The following is a 25,280-nucleotide window of genomic DNA, read 5'->3' as shown; positions in this document are numbered from 1 at the left end:
CACATCATTATTATGACTTAAAAGGAGTTATCCACAATAAGGTGATTTTAGTGCATACCTGCCAGATGGACATGCTTAGGAAGGATCTGTGCTTTTCTTGGGGATAAATGGCTATGTTGTGAGATTAATAATAACGCTGTGGCTATCTTTTTATGAACTGGGTATTTCCTGTTGGATTTTGTTCTCAAACTACAAGTCCCATAGTTCCATAATTTGTCAGCATGAGGTCACTTTCCTCTCTCCCACACGTCAGCCATCCCACCCATAGAAACACAAAATGAGTTGCATTCCATTCAAAAGACCAGTGTTTTCTAACCAGGGTGCCTACACCTGCTGTTGCAAAATGATCTCTCTCCCACGCAGTAGTCAATCCACCCGTTGAAGCAGACAGGCTCCCTCTGATCACCTAACTAGTGATGTCATGTCTCAAACGAATTGCAACATGGGAAAAAATAAATATTGGGGCAAAAATCACAGAGGAATGGTGAGACCCCCATCACACACAGGTACAGACACTATATTATCAACTACAGCCCCTGTAGCATAGTCAAATAAAATAAAAACCCTGGAATACCCCTTTCAAGTAGTGATTCCCAGGGTGCCTCCAGCTGTGGCAAAACTACAACTCCCAGCAATAAAATAAAAAATGTAAGCCCCCCCCCCCCCCAATTATTTGGCAATATTTCATAATGACAAACTGAAAACAGAATTTTAGAAATGTAAATACTCTGGGGGTGGGGTCTCCCATTTCTCTTGATAATCTCTGAGATGTTTCTACACACCGTCTATATAAGGTCTCACAGCTGACAATGCACGTCACAGCAAAAACCAAGCCATGAGGAAGAAGGAACTGCCTGTAGAGCTCAGAGACAGGAATGTGTGGAGACAGATTTGGAACAAAACATTTCTGCTGCACTGAATGTTCCCAAGAAGGTTCACTTTCCAATAAGACAATAAGGGGCATTTATCATTGTGTGTATTTTAAACATGTGTTGTAAAGATTTGTTTTCTTTACTTTGGTTTTGCATTCCTGGGACCTATTTATCATAATGACACACAGAGGTTGATAAATTTGGCACATGTAGGTAAAAGTTCCTATATCACTTCTGAACCCCACTTTGTATAATTCCTCCTCTTAACTGCGACTTTTCTGCAACTTTACCAAAAAATGTGCAACTTTTTAAAAAAACCAATTGAACAGGGACCTGAAAATGCCTTCCACCAATTGTGCCAATCCAACCTGACAGAGCTTGAGGGGATCTGCAGAGGAGAAGTAAATCCCCAAATCCAGATGTGATTATCTATTATTGAGTGCAGAACGATGGGGGAAATCTTTTAGCACTTGTCCGCAACATAACAAAATGTGAAAAAAAAGTAAAAGTGCCTGAATCTTTCCAAATGCACTGTAATGTGTCTATGCAGATATACAAAGGACACCGGAGCCATCTGGTGGACATTATTAGAAATGAAGTCTGCATGTAAAAAGTGGACAAGCTAAGTTAGGTTTATTAAAATGTGTTCTTTCACTACTAAAAAAAAATTGATCATAGGCAATAAAAAAAAAAAAAATTATAATATTAATGCTTTTTTTCCAATAAGCATTAGGTCAGAATCTCCTTGCATTGCACCTTATCACCACATTGGCACACATCACTAGAATTTGCACAGGTAAGTTATTTTATAACCATGACTATGAATTACATGTCAGAAAGAATAAAAGAAGATTCACGATCCCCCCCCCCCCCCCCCTCTAAATTCAAAATATCTTGTACATTATTCTTATCCAGACCTGTACTCTGCTGGCTAACACTATATTAAAAGGGAACCTGTCAGCTGTATTTGCTTCTAAGAGCTGCCGACCCCCAGGGGAAGGTTAGCCTGCCTGGGTATCCAGAAATAAAAGCTCCCTAACCCTGAGCAAGTGCTCCCTATGATCATAGTATAACCACAGATTAAAATGTATTTCAATTTATTTCACTGCAATTTTATATAACGGACCAACACAAAATAGTCCATTATTTTGGAGTGGGAGAAAATTTTACATGGATTTCAAAATTATTTACAAATAAAAATCTGAAAAAAGTGTTGAGTGCAAATGTATTCACTCCCTTTACTATGAACCCCTAACAAAGATATGGTTGTCTTCACAAGTAAGTAAATAGGGTCTAACTGTCTTCAATGTGATCTCAGCACGCCTGTTCAGTGAAGACCTTAGAATTTGTTAGAGAGTAGTACAGAACAAAATAGTTGCAAGAAGACCAAGTGACTCACCAAACAGTTCAGGGACGAAGTTGTGGAGTACAAAGTAGGGTTACGTTTTATAAAAAAATATATATATATCTCAAGCTTTGAACATCTCATGATGTATCATAAAGTCCATAATCAGAAAATGGAAAGAATCTAAGGATAAATCCCTTGTTCAAAATTTACCCAGGGGCCCACAGGACTCTAGTTACACTCCTACAGACCCTGTTGCATAGATGTTAGGGTATAGAAGTAAACTGTTCCCTTTCTGGATCTGATTGTGGGTGCCAAACTTTTAAAACTCCTTTTAAATTCTCAGATAAGTGTCAAGGAGGTGGGGCTGAGCTGCTTGAGCGTCAGCCTGGCATGCCTCCTCATAAACAAGAAGGTGTGCCAGGATGAGGCACTTCAGCAGCTCTGCTCTGCCTCCTTAACACTTGGTTGAGAAATGAAAAGGCAATTTAATATGTTTGGCAACTACCATCAACTCCAGGAAAGGTACAGTTCGCTTTTAGACCTTCACAGATATCCAACTGTGTCTGCAGCTCTTAGCAACAAATACAGCTGACAGATATAACAGAAGCATCTTAGTTCAGGTTCTATTACTCAAGGCTGCGTAAGCCACAGTGGTGGGGTCTTAAAGATCCAGTCACCATTTGCACTATTAACTTAACTGGGGACTGATGGGGTTCCATTTGGGAATTTTATTGGCAAGAGTCTATGTCTAGAGGAAAGAAGGTTTCTACACAATAACAGATGGTAGTTCTTTACTGTAAGAACAGTGAGACTATGGAACTCTCTTCCGGAGGAGGTGGTCATGGTAAACTCATTGAAAGAGATCAAAAGGGGCCTGGATGCATTTCTGGAGAGTAATAACATTACAGGTTATGGATACTAGATTTATAGGGACAGAACGCGACCTTTGCCGTTGGGCAACTGACATCAGCCTCATAAGTTTTTTGCCTTCCTCTGGATAAACGCAGCAGGGACACAGTACGGATGTAGGCTGATCTTGAAGGAGGTTTGTCTTTTATGAACTATGTTACTATTAGCTACGTGTTGAACTTTTCTTGTTGTCAAAAGTAAGAAAACACTGACAGAGGCTCTGAACTCTTGTGAGGTATGCTACTAGCATAATTCACTCTGTGCATCATCTGAAACATACTTAGATGGAATTGGCATAAGGTCACTTGAAGTTAAAATTAATCTCAATAAAGCTGCATAAAAGGATACATCAGATGAAGCATTTGACCCTTATTTGTGTCCTGAGACATATTTTATTGTAGTTTTAATGGATAGCATTTTTGTTTTGATGGGGATTTTTTATCACTTTTCATAAATTTTTTATGCTTTAAAATATATTTAATAGCTGGACATTTATGCACATATGTTTATATTATTTTTTTGCTTACATCATTTTATTTAAAAAAGGGGTTTTTAGACTTTTACTAGGGAAGAGGCTTATTCACATTTATAAACTTTTTTTATTTTACACTTTTTTTCACAATTTTTTTGTCCCTATAGGGAAGACTATGGAATACTCTGCCACAGGAAGAGAACAAAAGGGGCCTGGATGCACTTCTGGAAAGTAATAATGTTAAAAGTTATGGATTCTAGATCTATAGGGACAGAATGTTGATCCAGGGATTTATTCTGATGCCATATTTGGAATCGGAAAATAATATTTCCCCCTGGTATGGGGAAACTGACATAAGCCTCATAAGGAATGTTTGCCTTCCTTTGGATCAACACAGTATTATAATTAAACTTCAAGTAAAGACACAACATAATTAATCCATTGGCCATAGACCTGATTCTCAGAAACAACTCAGAAAACAGAATGACTAATAACAGAAGTAGAGAGACGTAAGCAAAAAGGGAAAGTAGAGTATATGTACTAAGAAAATGTTTAGGAAAGAAGTGGGAGAGGATGCTAACAGGAACTCTATGGTTGCCCAGTTGCCCGTAACAACCAATCAGCTCACTTCTTTCATTTTTAACAAGGCCTCTGCAAAATGAATGAAGCAATCTGATTGGTGGCTTTGGGCAACTTTTCCTTTGGACAGGTTTTAATAAATCTCCCCCTATGTGCTTAGCATAGTGGAATCCTTAAACAGGAGCCAAGAGGTCAACATTTTAAGAAATAGCTCACAGGAGTGATCTCCTCAGCTTGTGAGTTCTTCTAATCGGCAGATCTGTGTCACCTTATGTAGCCACTGTTGTGTCGTTGGGTCATGTGGGTTGGGCCTGTAAAGTGGGATTAGCAATTAAGGTGCCAAAAGCAGGTGAGCAATCAAAGATTTTTTGTGAAGAGGGTATTGAACATGTGGTGTAGTCCAATGAGTAATATTGATGCTAGGTTTCCACACAAGTTTTTTTTCTGTAATTTTTTTGGAAACCTGTCACTGCAGTTTATGAGCCAAATGTGTATTCAAAAGGAATGGGAGATATAAAGGAAGGATTTATACTTCTCCTTTCTACTGGATCCACTTCTGACTTTGGCTCAAAAACTGCAGTGGTCGTTTTAAAAAAAATACCAGAAAAAAACCTAGCCTGAAGGAGTCAGAACCATATTAGACCCACAAATCTGATTAATCAGTGAACCCACTTCTGACCTGTACGTAAAAATAGCTTCTATTCCAATATTTAATACGTAAAACAGAACAAAATGTATTCTGCCACCGTTTTTATTTATTTGTTTATTGCACTGAGCCTCTGATTTAAAGGGTCAACTATCAGGATCAAGTTTCCTCCCCCTGCCGTAGAAGTTACACTAGGTTGCGTCAAATCAAATAAAATCCCAACACAACTACTACAGAAGTTTTTTAAGGATGAATCCAAGGGTAGTGCTGCAGTTACATGACAAGACAATCATAATGACAAGACAAATGACAAAGGAAGCTGCTCCATTTTGCATTCTAAAAACACGGGACCCTACTAAATATTCACAAGCGTGGTAGTCAGATGAAACTGAGGAGGATATTAGTGTGAGGCTCAGTTTATACCTGCGTTGTCATTTCCAAGTTGCCACTAAACATGGAGAAAAACAACATTTAAGTGCCTGATTTGTCACCAACCGTGACTTACTGACCCTATTAACTAGTAAAGGGGTCTGCCAGGTTCTGGTATGGTGTTTGACATGCTACAGCTGGGTTTACACAAATCGTTCAGTATTATTAGCCAAAACAAGAAGTAGAACTGACACAGAGAAAAACTATTAGGGAAGATCTGCAGCTTTTTTGTTTGTTTGTTTGTTTTGACTACTCTTGGTTTTGCCTAAAAATACGGACCAAAATACTATGCGGCAGGTTTTACTATTTATTCTATCAAATGTGACAACATCTGTAATAGAAGCATGCCACATGCAGCATGTTTTATGTATGCTCTAGTTAAATAAAGAAATGACTCCAAAACTGCATAAAAACTCATTAAACATTTAAAAAAAATTCATGCACTTCACAACACCAGTAAAGAACAGTATATAAAAAACATAACTGTTTCATTACACTACCTTTCCAAAAAGAAAAGTACGTAATTACCATCTCATGTTATCTGTGATAATGTCTTTTGGATACTATGTAATTGAAAATAATATTTATGACTAAGAGCCAGGATAGATGATAGAGGGCGCATGGTATGTGAGCACATAGCCACTTTGCGTGACGGAAGAAAATACTATATAACTAGTGAAGTTGTCAGCAAATAGAATGATGATGGAGGATGTGTATGATTTTGTCTTTTCACTCGAACAACACCCAGTATTCTTTATATTGGTTAAAAAGGAAGAACATTTCTTTAAAATGACTAGCTGTCAAGAAAAATACTACCGTCAAATAGCATGCTCAAGAGAAATAACTACCTAAGAGCTGTGTCCGAGCCTCTGCAAATGAGAGTAATAATGGACTGCCAGCAACGCTTTCATCAGTGAGAGGAGTGAAACAACCACAAAGCCTACAGATAAAGCAAGTCTGAGCTACTCTATAGAGGTTTTGATGAATATATATATATATATATATATATATATATATACACACACACAGTTTCTGGGTTGGTTAAAAGTAGGGCAATTAATGGTCACCGCATTAGATGCCATGATCAGCATTGATTACAGCATCTAGGGTTAATGGCGGATATCAGCATGATTGCTGATGTCCTTCATTAGTAGTGTTGAGTGGCATAGGCCATATTCGAATTCGCGAATATTCGCGAATATATGGACGAATATTCGTCATATATTCGCGAATATTCGCATATTCGTTATATTCCCGTTTTATTTTCGCATATGCGAACATTCGCGTATGCGAAAACTATCATATGTGCATATTAGCATATACAAAATTAACATACGCGAAAATTCGCATATGTGAAAATTCGCATGTGCTAATTTTCGCATAAGCTAATTTTCGCATATGCGAATTTTCGCGCGCCAGTCTCACACAGTAGTATTAGAGCCTTCTTTACACCACACAAGCTGGAAGCAGAGAGGGATGATCACTGTGATGTGTACTGTGAAAAAAAAAAAAAATAAAAAAAAACAAAAAAAACGAATATTCGTAATTACGAATATATAGCGCTATATTCGCGAAATTCGCGAATATGCGATATTCGCGAATAATATTCGAATTGCGAATATTCGTGAGCAACACTATTCATTAGCGGTGAGTCCCCTGAAGCTGCGATAAAGAAACTGTACTCACTTCATAGCTGCGCCGTAAATGTACAGCGCTGACAATTCAGGGAATCAGTCAGATGGGCGTGAACTTAATTTAAAAAAATGGGGATGACCAAGGTTATGGGTGGATTATACAGTCAAGGGGTGTGAATATTTTTCAATGAGGGGTGGGTATGGCTTATACATACCCCCTAAATGAATAATCACCTGATCACTACTATTATTAAAATGAAGTCTACGACCAGCTGACTGATTCCATTAATTGTCAGACAAACCCATATATCTCAAGAACAGAAGGACACATCTAGAAACTGTAAAAGGTTTGTGATCAGCGCAGCTTAGGCTATTTAATGATACTGCAATCTTATTTTTTTGGGTTGGCCACACTTTAACCCTTCCCGCAGTAGGACGTATGCATACGTCCTATTAACCCCTTAAGGACACAGCCCATTTTGACCTTAAGGACCAGGCCAATTTTATTTTTGCATTTTTGTTTTTTCCTCCTCGCCTTTTAAAAATCGTAACTCTTATATTTTCATCCACAGGCTAGTTTGGGGTTTGTTTCTTGCGCGAACAGTTGTCCTTTGTAATGACATCGCTTTTAAAATCCTTCTGTTTTGACGACCTATAACTTTTTCATTTTTCCGGCGGTATGAGGGCTTATTTTTTGTGCCGTGATGTGTACTTTTTATTGATACCACATTTGCATTTATAAAACTTTTATAAATTTTTTTATTAATTATTTTTAAATAAAATGTGACAAAAATCAGCAATTTTGATTTTTTTTTTTTACGTTCACGCCGTTCACTGTACAGGATCATTAACATTATATTTTAATAGTTCGGACATTTATGCACGCGGCGATACCAAATATGTTTATAAATATTTTTTTTTACACTTTTTGGGGGTAAAATGGGAAAAAGGGACATTTGAAATTTTTATTGGAGGAGGGATTTTTACATTTTTTTTTAAAACACTTTAATAGTCCCCATAGGGGACTATTTATAGCAATCAATTAATTGCTAATACTGTTCAGTGCTATGCATATGGCATAGCACTGATCAGTGTTATCGGCTATCTTCTGCTCTGGTCTGCTCGATCCCAGACCAGAGCAGAAGAAGCTGGGTAGGCGGCGGAGGACAGTGAGGGAACTTGCGTCCGCCATGTTACCTGATCTGATGCCCGTGCCGCGGGTGATCAGATCAGCATAAAATGTAGCCGCACTACCGCAATCTGTATTGATCACGGCATCAGAGGAGTTATTGGCAGACATCCGCCTGATCACAGATGTCAGCCAGTACCAGCGAGTTCCTGGCTGCTATCAGCAGCCGGGACCTGCCACACATGACCCGAGCATCGCTCCAATGCTCGCGGTCATGTACAGGACGTAAATGCACGTCCTGGTGCGCAAAATACTGCTGCACCAGGATGTATATTTACGTCCTTGGTTGTTAAGGGGTTAATCTCCTGCGCTGGTCACTTACCATGCTGGCCAGCACGCGTCTTCCACCTACATGTTCCGCTCCTCCACTGCTATGGGCGCACGCACGGGACGTCCCGGCGTGCGCTATCTCCCGGCGGCCCCTGCATTTTTAAACTTAACGCGAGGCCGCTAAGAGTTGACGGGGGCATCCCTGTGTCCCGAAAGCATCTTTCGGGACACAGGGATGTCCGGGCCGCAAATATATTCATTGTGGGCCGGGTGTTTAACACCCATGATCTACAGGATTGACAGGGAGAGGGTACTCTGCCTGTTCCCTTTCAGTGACCCTGCAATACGATTGTTCTACAGGGTGGGCCATTTATATGGATACACCTTAATAAAATGGGAATGGTTGGTGATATTAACTTCCTGTTTGTGGCACATTAGTATATGTGAGGGGGGAAACTTTTCAAGATGGGTGGTGACCATGGCGGCCATTTTGAAGTCAGACATTTTGAATCCAACTTTAGTTTTTTCAATAGGAAGAGGGTCATGTGACACATCAAACTAATTGGGGATTTCACAAGAAAAACAATGATGTGCTTGATTTTAACATAACTTTATTCTTTCATGAGTTATTTACAAGTTTCTGACTACTTATAAAATGTGTTCAATGTGCTGCCCATTGTGTTGGATTGTCAATGCAACCCTCTTCTCCCACTCTTCACACACTGATAGCAACACCGCAGGAGAAATGCTAGCATCGGCTTCCAGTATCCGTAGTTTCAGGTGCTGCACATCTTGTATCTTCACAGTATAGACAATTGCCTTCAGATGACCCCAAAGATAAAAGTCTAAGGGGGTCAGATCGGGAGACCTTGGGGGCCATTCAACTGGCCCACGACGACCAATCCACTTTCCAGGAAACTGTTCATCTAGGAATGCTCGGACCTGACACCCATAATGTGGTGGTGCACCATCTTGCTGGAAAAACTCAGGGAACGTGCCAGCTTCAGTGCATAAAGAGGGAAACATATCATCATGTAGCAATTTCGCATATCCAGTGGCCTTGAGGTTTCCATTGATGAAGAATGTCAATGGCAATTGTCTATGCTGTGAAGATACGAGATGTGCAGCACCTGAAACTAGAGATACTGGAAGCCTGTGCTAGCATTTCTCCTGCGGTGTTGCTATCAGTGTGTGAAGAGTGGGAGAAGAGGGTTGCATTGACAATCCAACACAATCCAACAAAAGTTGGATTCAAAATGGCCAACTTCAAAATGGTCACCACCCATCTTGAAAAGTTTCCCCCCCCTCACATATACTAATGTGCCACAAACAGGAAGTTAATATCACCAACCATTCCCATTTTATTAAGGTGTATCCATATAAATGGCCAGCCCAGTACAATATAGATGTACTGCAGCATAGTATAACAGGTAAAGTAAAAATCTATTTTAATTAATTAAATTTTTCTAATATCCCCTCACTGAGCCATGTTTGGACTTGCATGAAGTATGTTATAATGATATCTTACAATCTCAATGCATGTCATTTGCATTTTACAAACCTTAAGTTTTTGGCAAACGTCTGCAAAAATGTTATATTTAGGCACGAAATGGAAAAAAGTGGTGCAAAACAGAAACTTGACATATTTTCAAAGCAACACAAGTAAACTTAAAAAATGTGTTGAGAAACAAAAAAAAAAGATGTGATTATTATTACCGTAACATTGTTTGTAGTACATTTTGTCTTTCCCTGTTGACTAATCTAAACTTAGCTACAGGTGGCTTTTTCCTGAAACACTATGGGGGAGATTTGTCAAAATCTGTGTGGAGGAAGAGTGGTGCAGTTGCCCATAGCAACCAACCAGATGGCTTCTTTCATTTTTCACAAGGCCTCTGCAAAATGAAAGAAGCGACCTGATTGGTTGTTATGGGCAACTGGTCAACTTTGTCTCTGCACAGGTCTTGATAAATCTCCCCCTATGTGTGACAAGCCTGAGGCACGGTTTAGACTGCCACATGGCAAGGTTTAGACTGCCACATGGCGTTTTTTCGCAGCAAAAACACAGCAGCCAGATGTTGGAAGGGAGTCAATAAGGAATTATGAAATGCCAAACCCACTTTCCGTTTTTGGGTTTGGTGTTTTTTCCCTGCTTTTCACATTTTTTAGCTCACTGGAAGGTTACTAAAACTGCAGCATGTTCAGACTGTGGCATCTTTTTGTCAAGAGATCTCAGTGTTTCACTTCCAAAGAAGGAGGAAAAAAAATGCCCTTGTCCCTGTCCTTAGCGGGGCTGAGCTGTGCTATACAGTATACAGTGAGCAGAGACATCTACTTACCCCAATCATGGCTGCTCCGGCACCTTCCTGTGTAGCCCAGCCTCTAGTGATGTCAGTAACTACACATCAAGATGACAGATACGAATGAAGGTGCTTAGTCACGCTCTGTTCACATCTTGCTTTTTCTAGCATGTCTTTCTGTTAAAGGCATGTCAAAAATGTAAGATGTAAACAGACCCTTCATGCACTTTATGGGCACTATCCCTGGGGGAGAGTGCCCAAAATATACTAATGCATTTTGTTTTATTTTCGTATTAGATATGTAGATATGTTACTAGGTTACTTTGAATTCAGGGGACTACGACAATGACCTACATTTTTTTTTTTCAAAAAAATGGTTAAGAAGGGCTGTGAGGGAGTGTTTTCATAATAAAAGTATTTTTAACGTGTTGTGTTTGGTTTTCATTTTTAAATTAATTTACAGGCTTAGTATTGATAGCTGTCTTATAGACAGCGACCATTACTAAGCTGAGGCTTAGCGTTATCCCCCCAAAACAGTTAGCGACAACCCCCAATTATTGCTCACCATCACAGGAGTACTGGGAAAAGTCGCTACCAATAGGCAGAGAGTATTAAAAATGGTGCTCCTGGGCCTATGCGGTAACAGTGTTATTGAGGCTTGAGAAGGCTCTTCCCAGTACCCCTGTGGAAGTGGGCACTGTGTCAATAATTGGGGGTTATCGCCCTTCCTAATGCTAAGCATCATCTTAGCAAGGGACTCTGTCTATGAGACAGCTATCACTACTAAGTCTTTAAAGTAATTTAAAACGAACAAAAAAAAAAGTGTTAAATATATTTTTATTACAAAAAACACTCCTCCCCTCATTTGAAAAGAAAAAAAAAACTGCTGGTCATTTTAGTTGTCTACAGAATTCAAATGAGTCTCAATTAGGTATCTGAAACTAGAAGAAAAGAAAAACACAAAACTTGATTAGCTCATTTTGGGCATTCGCCTCTTGGAGAGCACCCATAAAGTATCGAAAGGCAAAATAAAGCACGCAATATGTGACAAAAATTCAGAGAGTAGACTCTGAATTCTGTCACATATTTTTCTGTATGTCATGGATAACGATTAGCCCATTTCAAACAGGCATGCATTGCAGCAATTTACAGCACATATTTTGCAACACACACTGCTCAAAAAAATTAAGGGAACACTTAAACAACACAATGTAACTCCGAGTCAATCACACTTCTGCGAAATCACACTGTCCACTCAGGAAGCAACACTGATTGACAATCAATTTCACATGCTGTTGTGCAAATGGAACAGACAACAGGTGGAAATTATAGGCAATTAGCAAACACCCCCAACAAAGGAGTGGTTCTGCAGGTGGTGACCACAGACCACTTCTAAGTTCCTATGCTTCCTGTGTCACTTTTGAATGCTGGCAGTGCTTTCACTCTAGTGGTAGCATGAGACAGAGTCTACAACCCACACAAGTGGCTCAGCTAGTAAAGCTCATCCAGGATGGTACATCAATGCGAGCTGTGCCAGCAGTTGTTTGACTGGCTTTTTCAGAAATACTGAAAATTTTCTAATGAAAGCAATTGCAAAACCTATTGGTTTTGCATGCTGTACAACATATTAAGGATTGACCGATATAGTTTTTTTAGGGCCGATACCGATAATCGGTGGAGGTTAGGGCCGATAGCCGATAACTTATACCGATATTCCGGTATAAGTTATCGGCTATTTATCCCCCCTCGACACCGCTGCAGGTCATTGATTTAAAGCGGGCGCTTTAAATCAATGCACTGCAGTGGCTTTTGCGGTGCCATAGGCCGCCGCCGCCACCCGCTTCTCTCCCCTACCTGTCAGGGTGGTCCGGGCCATCCATCCTTCCTTCCTGTAGTGTCCGGCGGCATTCCGGGTGGAGGGTGCACCGGTCCGGGCTGTCCTTCTTCTCCGGCGGCCATCTTCTCCACTCCGGGCAGGCTCCGGCCTAGTACGCTGCATAGACGCCGCTGCGCAGTGACGCCCGTGCGCAGTGACGCACCTGACGTCACGGCGTAGCGGCGTCTATGCAGCGTACTAGGCCGGAGCCTGCCTGGAGTGGAGAAGAGGACCCACGGAGAAGGACAGCCCATACCGGTGCACCCTCCACCCGGAATGGCACCGGACACTACAGGAAGGAAGGATGGATGGATGGCCCGGACCACCCCCATTACGGGTAAGTTTATTTACTTTTTTTTATTGACTCGGAGGGTGGGGGAGGGGCCCGACCGGTATAGCGGTATGGGCAAAAATCCATACCGGTATACCGCCCAGCACTACGGTGGGGGTGCGACGCGGTGGGTCGGGGGGGGGGGGGGGGGCGGTCGCGGTGCGGCGGGTCGGGGGGGGGGCGGTCGCGGTGCGGGCGGGGGGGCGGTGCATTATTGGCTTATCGGCAAGGTAATTGCCGATACCGATAATGCCCAAAATCGGGACTATCGGCCGATAACATCGGCCATAGCGATAATCGGTCGATCCCTACAACATATCAAACGTTTTTGCATATGACAGTGCCCATTTAAACTCATACGAGATATTATACAAAATCACTTTGTAGGTATGTGGCATGGAGAGCAAGGTACCTTAGGGATCAACTATCCCCTAGTGAATTGTGTGACATGCCCAGAACAGAGACTTGGCTTTCCACTACTGGATTCTACAAATGTAACCAACCACGTTGCCCAATGTGTAAATATGTCACTACAACTCAAACCTTTACATACGGTGTATGTAATGTGGCTGCAATTGTTATTCCACACGGTCTTCGATTGTTGGGTTGATATAGTGCAATTCAGATGCTGCGGTTTACATACAAGTCATATGCATTGAATCACAAACCGGTTGATTCTACATGTGATATACAAACTAAGGCTGCGGCATAGTTTTCATTACAACCTTAACTGATTATAGCTGTGTATATAATTTACCTTGCCGACCATATTTGTGTATACCATTACACTATTTATCAGCTATGAGAAATGTATCCACACATGTGGAAGTAATTTGGTTGGATTCTAACAGTCTCATATCATATATACAGGTGTGTTTGCTCCATCCACACCGTTATGAAGGGGCTTGATAGAGCCTTGATAGAACAATCATTAGTATTATTTATTTTTTTTACAATTTTTTCAACTATGACATTCTGTTACCATCCTATGCTGAGCATCGATGTTAGAGTTTGTATGTATATCTGGAATAATTTTGGTTCATAATCTTCACAAGTTCTAGTTTTCTTGGAATTTATGTATTGTGCAATCTGCATATCAAGCAGATTATGCATTTGTTCCCTGTCCTCTGGATATTTCTAATATATGTTTGATACATGTGATTATACAAGTGGACATCCATGCCAGACTTTGCAGGGTAATCGATGGGCTAACTTCACCTTACATATTGTTTACCTTGCATATTGTGCAGACGATGCGTTTGTGTCCATATTCCCACTTTATGTGGGGAAGCGAGCCGGTATCCACGCCTTAGTTTACAAAGGGCTCGCTTGCCTCTATGGCAGGAAGTGCCATCACACGCCAGCCTAACCGGAAGGTTACATCCTGGTAATCATATTATTTGTACTCTGGGTATATAAATAAGCATTGTCTTATGAATTATTGCCATGACTAAGGGCTTGTACTAAGCCCAAAACGTGTCAGAGTGTATGTTTTTATCATCTTGAGTTTTGATTTTTTGCATGTTTTAATTGGGACCATTAAAGGGGTATTCTGCCCCTGGTATCTAATCCCCTATCCAAAGGATAGGGGATAAGATGTTAGATCGCCGCTGTGGCACCCCACCATCATTACTGCACAGAGCGAGTTCGCTCTGTGCGTAATGACGGGCGATACAGGGGCCGGAGCAGCGTGACATCATGGCTCCGCCCCTCATGACATCACGGCCCGTCCCCTTAATGCAAGTCTATGGCATGGGGCGTGATGACCGCCACACCCCCTCCCATAGACTTGTATTGACGGGGCGGGCCGTGACATCACGAGGGGCGGAGCAGTGACGTAATGATGCTCCGGCCCCTGTATTGCCCGTCATTACGTGCAGCGCGATCTCGTTCTGCGCAGTAATGATAGCGGGGTGCTGCAGCAGCGATCCCCGGGGTCCCCAGCAGCGGGACCCCAACGATCTGACATCTTTTCCCCTATCCTTTGGATAGGGGATAAGTTGTCTAGGGGCGGAGTACCCCTTTAAAGCTTCAATTTTAAAAGAAACACATTATGCTGGGAAGCTGGACTCACAACCTTCTGTCTCTTGCCAGAGGTAGCCTGACTGCCATTAGGTACCGAGATCCTCAGACCCCTTGTGAGACCATATGCTGGTGCAGTTGGCCCTGGGTTCCTCCTAATGCAAGACAATGCTAGACCTCATGTGGCTGGAGTGTGTCAGCAGTTCCTGCAAGAGGAAGGCATTGATGCTATGGACTGGCCGCCCGTTCCCCAGATTTATTGTCAACACATTCAACTATGTAAAGAAGAAAGTATTTCATACTATTAGTTCATTCATTGAGATCTGGGATGTGTTATCTTAGTGTTCCCTTTATTTTTTTGAGCAGTGTATAGGACACAATATGTGCTCAAAACCAGGTGAGAACCCGGCCTAATAGATCTCACTAGGTTCCCACTGATCCCTAAACAGCAAGTCCGTTCAGGTCACCTGGCCAATTCTATATAAGCCGTCCTCTCCAGCCGTATTTCATTTGATATATTATATATACACACATACATTTTATTTTACATTTTCTTATTGCTGCTGTAGTACTACACTGAAAGTAATAATTTATTAGCATTTACAATTTATTTCATTTAATATATTATACACACACATACATTTTATTTTACATTTTCTTATTGCTGCAGTAGTATTACATTGAAAGTAATAATTTATTAGCATTTACAATATAAATAACACATGCCATATACATTCAGAAGAAAGCAATCTGTCTGCATTAAGTTTTTTGAGGTACATGAATGGCTTTGATTTAATATAGAAATGTTTCAATAAAATGTAAATAAATGTTTCCAAAAATACAGGATTAAATATATACATACATATACAATAAAGAGCAATGACTGTATGTATATCAAATGCATATTACTGTATGTTATTGAGGTAGCTCTGGAGCAACTATAACACCAAAACATTTATATATTTTTTCTCTCTATCTTTTTCTTAGTTTTTTTTTTTCAGGCCGTATGGATGACCTATTTTCCTTGTGAGGGATGCCAGAACTTTGGGGCATTCGTCTTTGTAATAAAAGTTTTGCCATGTAACTTCGGCCTGTTACTTTTGGCAGTTGGGATGCTTTGGCTGCCTTGTTGTATGCAATGTTCTTTTTGCTCTTTATGCTCATTATTTAAATGTCTAGTTCTACTTATGTGCATGTTGGCTATTGTTATTGCCTTAGATTAATAATAAATTATCTATGACAACCAAAAAATGCTCACTGTCTCACATCCGGTTCTGACGAACTGACCCGTTCCCATGTGTTCTGTAAAATAAAACATCCAAAATATTAATAATAATAATTGGCACTAAAGAGTAAATTACCTGATCCAGATTGTCCATTTATTATACTTCAATTCAAGGGGGTATTTCCAAACGTTATCCACTATCCACAGGATAGAGACTGTCAAGCTGATCCGTGGGTTCCGATTGCTGGGACCCCCACTGATATTTATAAATAAAATAAAAACTGAGCAAAGTTGTCCCCCAATTGAATGGAGTGTACAGTCAGTGCTAAATTAATTTCCTATACGGATTGAAATATTGCCAAGCATTGAGCTTGTTTTACTCTATCCTGTACATATACAAGATATACAATGTATTAGCCTCTGTTACTGATGCATGTATATCTCCGGAACAGCAGTCCGGATTAAGTAATACATGATTTTAATTCGGTTCACCCACTCTGTAATCCTGTGTCTTTGTGGTTTAGTGTTGGTAAACCAGCTGTCAGTTTCGCTTTCATGTAAAAAATATGGAAGTAAAATTTCTGCCATTTTAATTTCTGCTAAATTAAATACGCCTGAAAATACACTATGTGACCATATTCTTAGGGCCCATGCACACAAAGGAAATTCACTAAGGAATTTCCTGGCTGAATTTTCTCAACGGTTCTGCGCCACCAGTAATTTTATCATAGAAAAAAGCATCGGAAATAAAAGTCCTATTGACTAATGGGCTTATCTCGGTAGATTCGGCTGAAAGATTGAACATCTTCATTCGAATCTGCATCAGAAGTTCAACTAAGGAACTTTCGAAGTGTGCACTAAGCAGCAGAATCCCATTGAGATCAAAGAAATTCTTTCAGAAGTGGATTCCATTCTGAATTAAAGACAGGCTCCCTTTGAACACTTGACTAGAGACAACAGTCATTTTGTATGCTGTTAAAGGGGTACTCCACAGGAAAACACTTTTTTTTTAATCAACTGGTGCCAGAAAGTTAAACAGATTTGTAAATTACTTCTATTTAAAAATCTTAACCCTTCCAGTACTTATCAGCTGCTGTTTGTTCCAGAGGAAGTTCTTTTTTTTATTGTTATTTCTTTTCTGTCTGACCACAGTGCTCTCTGCTGACACCTCTGTCCATTTTAGGAACTGTCCAGAGTAGGAGCAAATCCCCATAGCAAACCTCTTCTGCTCCGGACAGTTCCTAAAATGGACAGAGGTGTCTCTGGAACAAACAGCAGCTGATAAGTACTAGAACTATTAAGATTTTTATATAAAAGTAATTTACAAATCTGTTTTACTTTCTGGCACCAGTTGATTTAAAAAAAAATGTTTTCCAGTGGATAACCCTTTAAAATTAAACTTTGGGCCAAAAATCACAGAATAATTGCAAGACCGCCATCAACCACAGGTACAGACACTATTGTCAGGATCTGGACTGGTATGCGGGGAGGACACGGGTAGTGGATCCTCTGTGCCAGAGAGGCGATGGCGTGGGCCGTACCAGGGGAACGCCGCAAAGTGGAATGGACTTGCTGCGGCAGGTAACCCCCAGATCGTTCCTCCCAGTAGCGACTCAACCTCTCTGGCAGCAGAGATAGGCGCGGTACACAAGGACAAGGCAAGGCAAGGTCAGACGTAGCAGAAGGTCAGGGCAGGTGGCAAGGATTTGTAGACAGGGGCAACAGCGAAGGGTCTGGATACACAGGCAATAGGCTCACAATAAACGCTTTCACTGGCACTAGGCAACAAGATCTGGCGAGGACAGGAAGGGGACCGCGCGCCGGGACTGAGCAGACAGAGGACGGGGTAGGTGAGAACGGGAAACTACCCGCGGGCAGGCACATCCCGCCACGCGGATCGCATCCCCGCCAGGGAAATCAGAGCAGTGCTCCCGGTCAGCGAGTCTGACCGGGGCGCTGGGAACAGGAGCAGAACAACGCGAGCGTGCCGGGGGAGGAGAGGGACCCGGAGCGCTCGGCGTTACAACTATATCATGAACTACACTAACTTTGCAGCCCCTGTAGCATAGTCAAATAAAAAAAAATCTCATAATACCCCTTTAATTCTGAGCGAAAATCCCTCAGTGTACATGGGCCCTTGCTACCAGTTTCCCACCGATAACCAATGATCTACATCCTGTGATCAGCCTATTGTCAATAAACATGTTTAAAACATAGGGATTGTACAGTGAAGAACCTCTTTAAAGTTTTCTTAGAGGTACTCCGGTGGAATTTTTTTTTTTCAAAACAAGGTGCCATAAAGTTAAACAGATTTGTAAATTACTCCTGTTTAAAAATCTTAATCCTTCCAGTACTTATTAGCTGCTATATACTACAGAGGAAGTTATATAGTTCTTTTCAGTCTGATGTCAGGGACTGTCTAGAGTACAAGCAAATCCCAGAGCAAACCTCTCCTGCTCTGGACAGTTTCTGACATGAACAGAGATGTCAGCAGAGAGAACTGTGGTCAGACAGAAAAGAACGGCACAATTCCTGTGGAGCATCCAGCAGCTGGAAGGGTTAAGATTTTAAAATAGAAGTCGTTTACAAATTTGTTAAACTTTCTGGCACCATTTGTTTTGTTTTCCACCAGAGTATCCCTTTAGGGTGCGTTCACACGATAGTAACTAGCAACGGGTTTCCTGCTGCGGGAAACCCGCTGCAAGTTATACTACCATTCATTTGAATGGGTCCGCGGACAGTCCGCAAATCTGACACTATTGCGGACTGTCCGCGGACCCATTTAAATCAATGGTAGCATAACTCGCAGAGGGTTTCCTGCTGCGGGAAACCCCTTGCTAGTTACTAGTGTGTGAACGCACCCTTAAAGAGGTATTCCAGGCAAAACCTTTTTTTAAATATATCAACTGGCTCTGGAAAGATGAACAGATTTGTAAATTACTTCTATTAAAAAATCTTAATCCTTCCAATAGTTATTAGCTTCTGAAGTTTTCTGTCTAACTGCTCAATGATGATGTCACGTCCCGGGAGCTGTGCATGATGGGAGAATATCCCCATAGGAACTGCACAGCTCCCAGGATGTGAGTCATCAGAGAGCAGTTAGACAGAAAACAACAACTCAACTTCAGAAGCTAATAACTATTGGAAGGATTAAGATTTTTTAATAGAAGTAATTTACAAATCTGTTTAACTTTCCGGAGCCAGTTGATATATAAAAAAAATTTTTGGCCTGGAATACCCCTTTAAAGATGAAAAGTAAGAGCTCTAGCAGTTATATGCCCTTAGCTGTTTTTTTTTCTTTTTAAATAAAATTAGGTTAACCCATAGTATTGTTGTAACATGCAAACACTTCCGTAACTTTCATAACTATTTATTGATTGTTAAGTTCAGTAGAAGGTGTTATGTTCAGAGGTTTAGGTGTTATAGCTATCATATAGAGCTTGGAAAACAAGTCTATTAGAGGGCTGGAAGTTCAACTCACTAATGTGGACTAAGTCTGACCTTTTAATACAACTCAGTTACCAGAATAAGCCGTAATTTCAGGAATCACATGCAGGAAACAGCCAGTAATAACCCAATGTCAAATGGCCATAAGATGGGAAAAATGGTCAAGTAACAGAAAAAAGCACAGATATTATTCTTTATTAACCCCTTAAGGACTGAGCGTTTTTCAGTTTTTGCACTTACATTTTTTTCTCCTTACCTTTAAAAAATCATAACCCTTTCAATTTTGCACCTAAAAATCCATATTATGGCTTATTTTTTGTGCCACCAATTCTACTTTGTAATGACAACAGTCATTTTACCCAAAAATCTACAGTAAAACAGAAGAAATAATCATTGTGCGCCAAAATAGAAGAAAAAACGCCATTTTGTAAATTTTGGGGGCTTCTGTTTCTACGCAGTAAATTTTTCAGTAAAAATGACACCTTCTCTTTATTTTGTAGGTCCATACGATTAAAATCATATCCTACTTGGTTTGATTTTGTCGTACTTCTGGAAAAAATCAGGAAATGTATACATTTGAAGGAAAATGTATACGTTTAAAATTGTCATCTTCTGACCCCTATAACTTTTTTATTTTTTTGCGTACGGGGTAGTATAAGGGATCATTTTAGTGGTAGCATTTTTGTATTCATCGGACTTTTTGATGGCTTTTTATAAATTTTTTCATGATATAAAAAGTGACCAAAAATACGCTATTTTGAACTTTGGAATTTTTTGCGCGCACGCCACTGACTGTGCGGTTAAAGGAGTACTCTGGTGCAGAGTATTCCTGCTCCATCTTGCCCGGGCTCGGGCTGCAAAAAAAAAAAAAATGAAAATGAACCATCTCTCACCTTCCTGGGTTCCCGCGGAGCGCCACTACAGCTGATCGGTCCTCCAGTCCATCCTCTTCATACTTCCGGGTGTAACGAAGCGTCACATGACGCTCAGCCTATCGCCGGCCACTGCGATGTTCTGCCTCAGCCGGCGATAGGCTTAGCGCCATGTGACGCTTCGTTACACACGGAAGTATGAAGGAGATGGACCGGAGGGCCGATCAGCTGTAGTGGTGCTCCGCGGGAACCCAGGAAGGTGAGAGATTGTTCATTTTTTTTGCAGCCCGGGTAGGACGGAGCAGGAATACTCTGCACCAGAGTACTCCTTTAAATTAACGATATATTTTTATAATTCGGACATTTCTGATACCACATATGTTTATTTTTATTTACACTTTTTTTTTTTAATGGGAAAAGGGGGGTGATTCAAAATTTTATTAGGGAAGGGGTTAAATGATCTTTATTCACTTTTTTTTTTTTTTGCAGTGTTATAGCTCCCATAGGGGGCTATAACACTGCACACACTGATCTTTTACATTGATCAATGGTTTCTCATAGGAAACCATTGATCAATGATTCTGCCGCTTGACTGCTCATGCCCGTATCTCAGGCACTGAGCAGTCATTCGGTGATCGGACAGCGAGGAGGAAAGTAGGGGACCCCGAACAGCCCCCTGAGCTAACCGGTAACGTTTTACTTTCACTTTAGATGCGTTGTTCAAAGTTAACCAGCCTAACCCACATAAAATCAGTGTTAGGGTCTATTCACACATACAGTATTCTGTGCAGATTTGATCCGCAGGATTTGAAGCTGTGTTCAGTCATTTAGTTTACATTGAAATCTGCAGCAGAAAATCTTGCACATCAAATCTGGGCAGAATACTGTACATGTGACTAGACCATTAATGTGACAGATGAAGTGGTCTGTCTTGTGTCAGCAGACTTCCTGCACATAAAACTGCACATAATGTGAACTGACCCCGACCCACTTATGAGTCTAATCAGTTTACCTGGCTGGACTCCAACACCAGTAGTTCAATTATATAAAATGCAAAGATGAGCCTTCACTACCTCTCTCTGCAAAGCCAGCAGATTCATGAAATAGGAAATGTATTCAGCATTAAGCAATTATCATAATGATGAAATAGAATTAATATGGCTGAGAGCCCATGCCTGCCATATTAGCTAAAACAGGTAAGCACTAGGCATACACAAGAACCTCCACACTGTTCTCTAATAATAACCTATTCTGCACTAGATAAGTAAAAACATCATGTGTAACAGGAACCCCTGTACTTGCCATATATATAATTTCCCTTATACAAAGAGCTTGTTATGGTCAAACTGATCATTGTATGGTCTTAGAATAGTAGGTTTTCTTTCTTTTTGGTCTCACCACAATCATCACCTCATATTCTATTCTAACTTGATAAAAGCTATTGAGCTCAACAGGACACATTTAAAGGGGTATTCCAGGCAAAAACTTTTTTTTTATATATCAACTGGCTCCGGAAAGTTAAACAGATTTGTAAATTACATAATGTGTAGAGACATATATGAAATGTCCGGCACAGCTCCGGCAAGCGAGGGCGGTATGCAGTAATGGTAGGATCCGTGTAAAGGAGTACGGTGAGACCAACACAGGTGCTAGTACAGGGTGCAGGTAAGAAAGGCACAAATCGCTATAGTATCCAAGCAGTAGACGAAAACCGCACTCACCCGTACGTTGTGCACCGAGACTTTATTGCGTGAAGATCATAAAAATGAACACCAGGCGCAGGTTACCGGCAGGAACGCCAAAGACACACACAGGTGAAGTTGTCTGACGAAGCGGGCTAGTCCCGTGAAACAGTTGTAACTTCACGTGTGTGTTTCTTTGGCGTTCCTGCCGGTAACCTGCGCCTGGTGTTCATTTTTATGATCTTCACGCAATAAAGTCTCGGTGCACAACGTACGGGTGAGTGTGGTTTTCTTCTACTGCTTAGATTTGTAAATTACTTCTATTAAAAAATCTTAATCCTTCCAATAGTTATTAGCTTCTGAAGTTTTCTGTCTAACTGCTCAGTGATGATGTCACGTCCCGGGAGCTGTGTATGATGGGAGAATATGCCTTGCATGATGGGAAAATATCCCCATAGGAGCTGGACAGCTCCCGGGACGTGAGTCATCAGAGAGCAGTTAGACAGAAAACAGCAACTCAACTTCAGAAGCTAATAACTATTGGAAGGATTAAGATTTTTTAATAGAAGTAACTTACAAATCTGTAGCGTATAGATGAGTAGTTCGGCACTGCTGGCTTCTGTACCTGAAGGCGGGTGGACACTAAGTCGCTGTAGCGGAGTGAGGATATGGTGGTGCTCTGACTCACGTAGAATATAACATCAGTGCATGAGAAAACAAAGAAAAGTCGGCACTCACCTGATTTCCAATTCAGCAGGCCCGTTGAAGCACTACTGAGTGCGAAACACAGGTGTCGCCTCTCTGTGGTACCCCCCTTGTACCATCCGTCGTCTCCCCGAGAATTGTACTACGGCTGTGAGAAATGTGCAATAAAATCTGCTGAATTGGAAATCCGGTGAGTGCCGACTTTTCTTTGTTTTCTCATGCACTAATTTACAAATCTGTTTAACTTTCCGGAGCCAGTTGATATATAAAAAAAAGTTTTTGCCTGAAATACCCCTTTAAGGCTGATTTAGAATATCATCCCATCAGCTGGGCACAAGAATAAAACATTTATGTGAACAATACAAACTTCAGACTTGTTTGTCATGTTTCATCATGCTGCCCTTTTTACTTGCTGTAATACTTCTGGGAGGGCTGTCTAACTGTGCAGATCAAAGGCTAAAAACTACATTTCCTATGATTCAGTACTTTCTGACTATCTCAGTTATATCACCAACAGAAAAAAATCGGCCATATGCAAATAGCCACCACTGCACCACTGGTTTATACCAAATATAGAAAATAAAAAGGAGGGTAGTGCAGCTCACTCAGCTGCAATCCCGAGGTTAACTGGAAAGTCTAAATCCCAAAAGACTTGCAACAATGTAGCCGAAAAAAGTTTATACAAATGTATAACCAGTCCTCAAGGGATTACAAAGAGGAAAAGAAGAAAAAAGAAAATGGGGGAAGGGAAGGTGTAAAAATGTGATGTATAGTGGAAATGTAAAATATATGTAAATGGATAATCAGAATAAAGTGTAAAATAAATGTATACCCATTGAGTGGTGGTAATTATGCTCAATCTATATATTGATGTATTTGCACAAATAATAAAGTAAAATGAATTAATGATCAAAAGTCATGTCAATCTATCTGCATAGAAAATCCACCCACACCTGCACAAGGGGCATGTATGAATGCATATATATCCACACAGATTAATGGAGTAACAGAAAAATAAATTAATAGAAAATATATAAATTAATAAATAAAAACCTGAGAATAAATATATTACAAAATTTATTGCATATAATTATTCATGGCTACCTGGGCAGGGCCCTTGCTCCAGGTATACCACAGAAAAAATAAAAAGATTGCTCAAATGATAATAGGAAACATAAAAATGAAGTTAATAGTCCATCTTAGTACTTGCAATGTGGTGGCAAAAAATAGATACAAAATTGCTCCAAGTCCTGTTCTTGAAGAGAAGTAGCAAATAATAGTTTATAGCTTGTAACAAGGAGAGTGACTGCAAGCTGTCACAAAGTATTGCTGTTCATTAGATGTTACCTACAGTGCACTGAGGTTTTGAATTATATGACAAAGAATGATAGTACCTTGTTCTTAGATGCAGTTACAATATTACCGTAGGTAGATGCAGTTGGTCCCCTTCAGAGTGGCGTGCTCCGTGGATATAGGGATCGTTGCTGGCACGGTCCTGCGCCCGGCCTTCTTACGATACTGGATTACAGGAGACAAATAGTGGCAATAGCATGGCACAGCGTCCGGCCCTTAAGTGATGGATGATGATGGCAATGTAAGCGTCAGTGGCACTTGTAGTCCCCGCGTCTCTGTGATCAGTCGGAGTGGGTGCTTGCAGTTCTCTATGGAATAGCTGGAAAAATAGCGCTGTGTGCAGCAAAGTGAGGTGAACGGTCAGCATCCCTCGTGTCTATTGCGCACGAACTGCACAGTGGGATTCAAGTGAGGTGCTCCAGCGCTGACAAGGTAAGTTCAAAAGCAAGTAAAGATGGATAATTTCAAATAGTCTTTGATCTAGAATATAGGCTATATGCGTTTCACGGCTTACTGCCGTATTCCTCAGTAGCCAAAATATCTGGATGTAGGTGAAATTCTCAGGGAAATTCTCTGAGAATTTCACCTACATCCAGATATTTTGACATCTTTACTTGCTTTTAAACTTACCTTGACAGCGCTGGTGCACCACACTTGAATCCCACTGTGCGGTTCGCGCGCAATAGACACGAGGGATGCTGACCGTTCACCTCACTGTGCTGCACACAGCGCTATTTTTCCAGCTATTCCAGAGAGAACTGCAAGCACCCGCTCCGATTGATCACAGAGACGAGGGGACTACAAGTGCCACTGACGCTTACATTGCCATCATCATCCATCACTTAAGGGCCGGACGCTGTGCCATGCTATTGCCACTATTTGTCTCCTGTAATCCAGTACCGTAAGAAGGCCGGGCGCAGGACCGTGCCAGCAACGATCCCTATATAAACGGAGCACGCCACTCTGAAGGGGACCAACTGCATCTACCTACGGTAATATTGTAACTGCATCTGAGAACAAGGTACTATCATTCTTTGTCAAATAATTCAAAACCTCAGTGCACTGTAGGTAACATCTAATGAACAGCAATACTTTGTGACAGCTTGCAGTCACTCTCCTTGT

The 25,280-nt window shown here is 40.9% G+C and overlaps 1 protein-coding gene across 5 annotated transcripts in view; it reads right to left on the bottom strand.

The window, feature by feature from the left end:
• The window catches only part of LRRC9 (leucine rich repeat containing 9), a 223,684-nt gene that overhangs the window by 39,410 nt on the left and 158,994 nt on the right, over window positions 1-25,280 (bottom strand). For 2 of the 5 annotated variants that reach the window (XR_008848684.1, XR_008848686.1), the window contains exon 33: window positions 16,133-16,176. The exons of 1 other annotated variant lie outside the window; for it this stretch is intronic. Coding sequence is in view for 2 of the 4 variants with exons in the window: in XM_056545290.1 (XP_056401265.1) it covers window positions 16,137-16,176 (40 nt within the window). In the remaining 2 variants the exon portion in view is untranslated. Of the gene's footprint in view, window positions 1-15,450; window positions 16,177-25,280 lie in introns of those variants that run through there. 2 more of the 5 variants (XM_056545290.1, XM_056545292.1) reach the window with 1 other exon arrangement.

This window comes from Hyla sarda, chromosome 11 (genome assembly GCF_029499605.1).
Source record: "Hyla sarda isolate aHylSar1 chromosome 11, aHylSar1.hap1, whole genome shotgun sequence".
NCBI lineage: Eukaryota > Metazoa > Chordata > Amphibia > Anura > Hylidae > Hyla > Hyla sarda.
The sequence above is the reverse complement of the archived record's forward strand: the minus strand, read 5'-3'. Positions and strand labels throughout refer to the sequence as shown.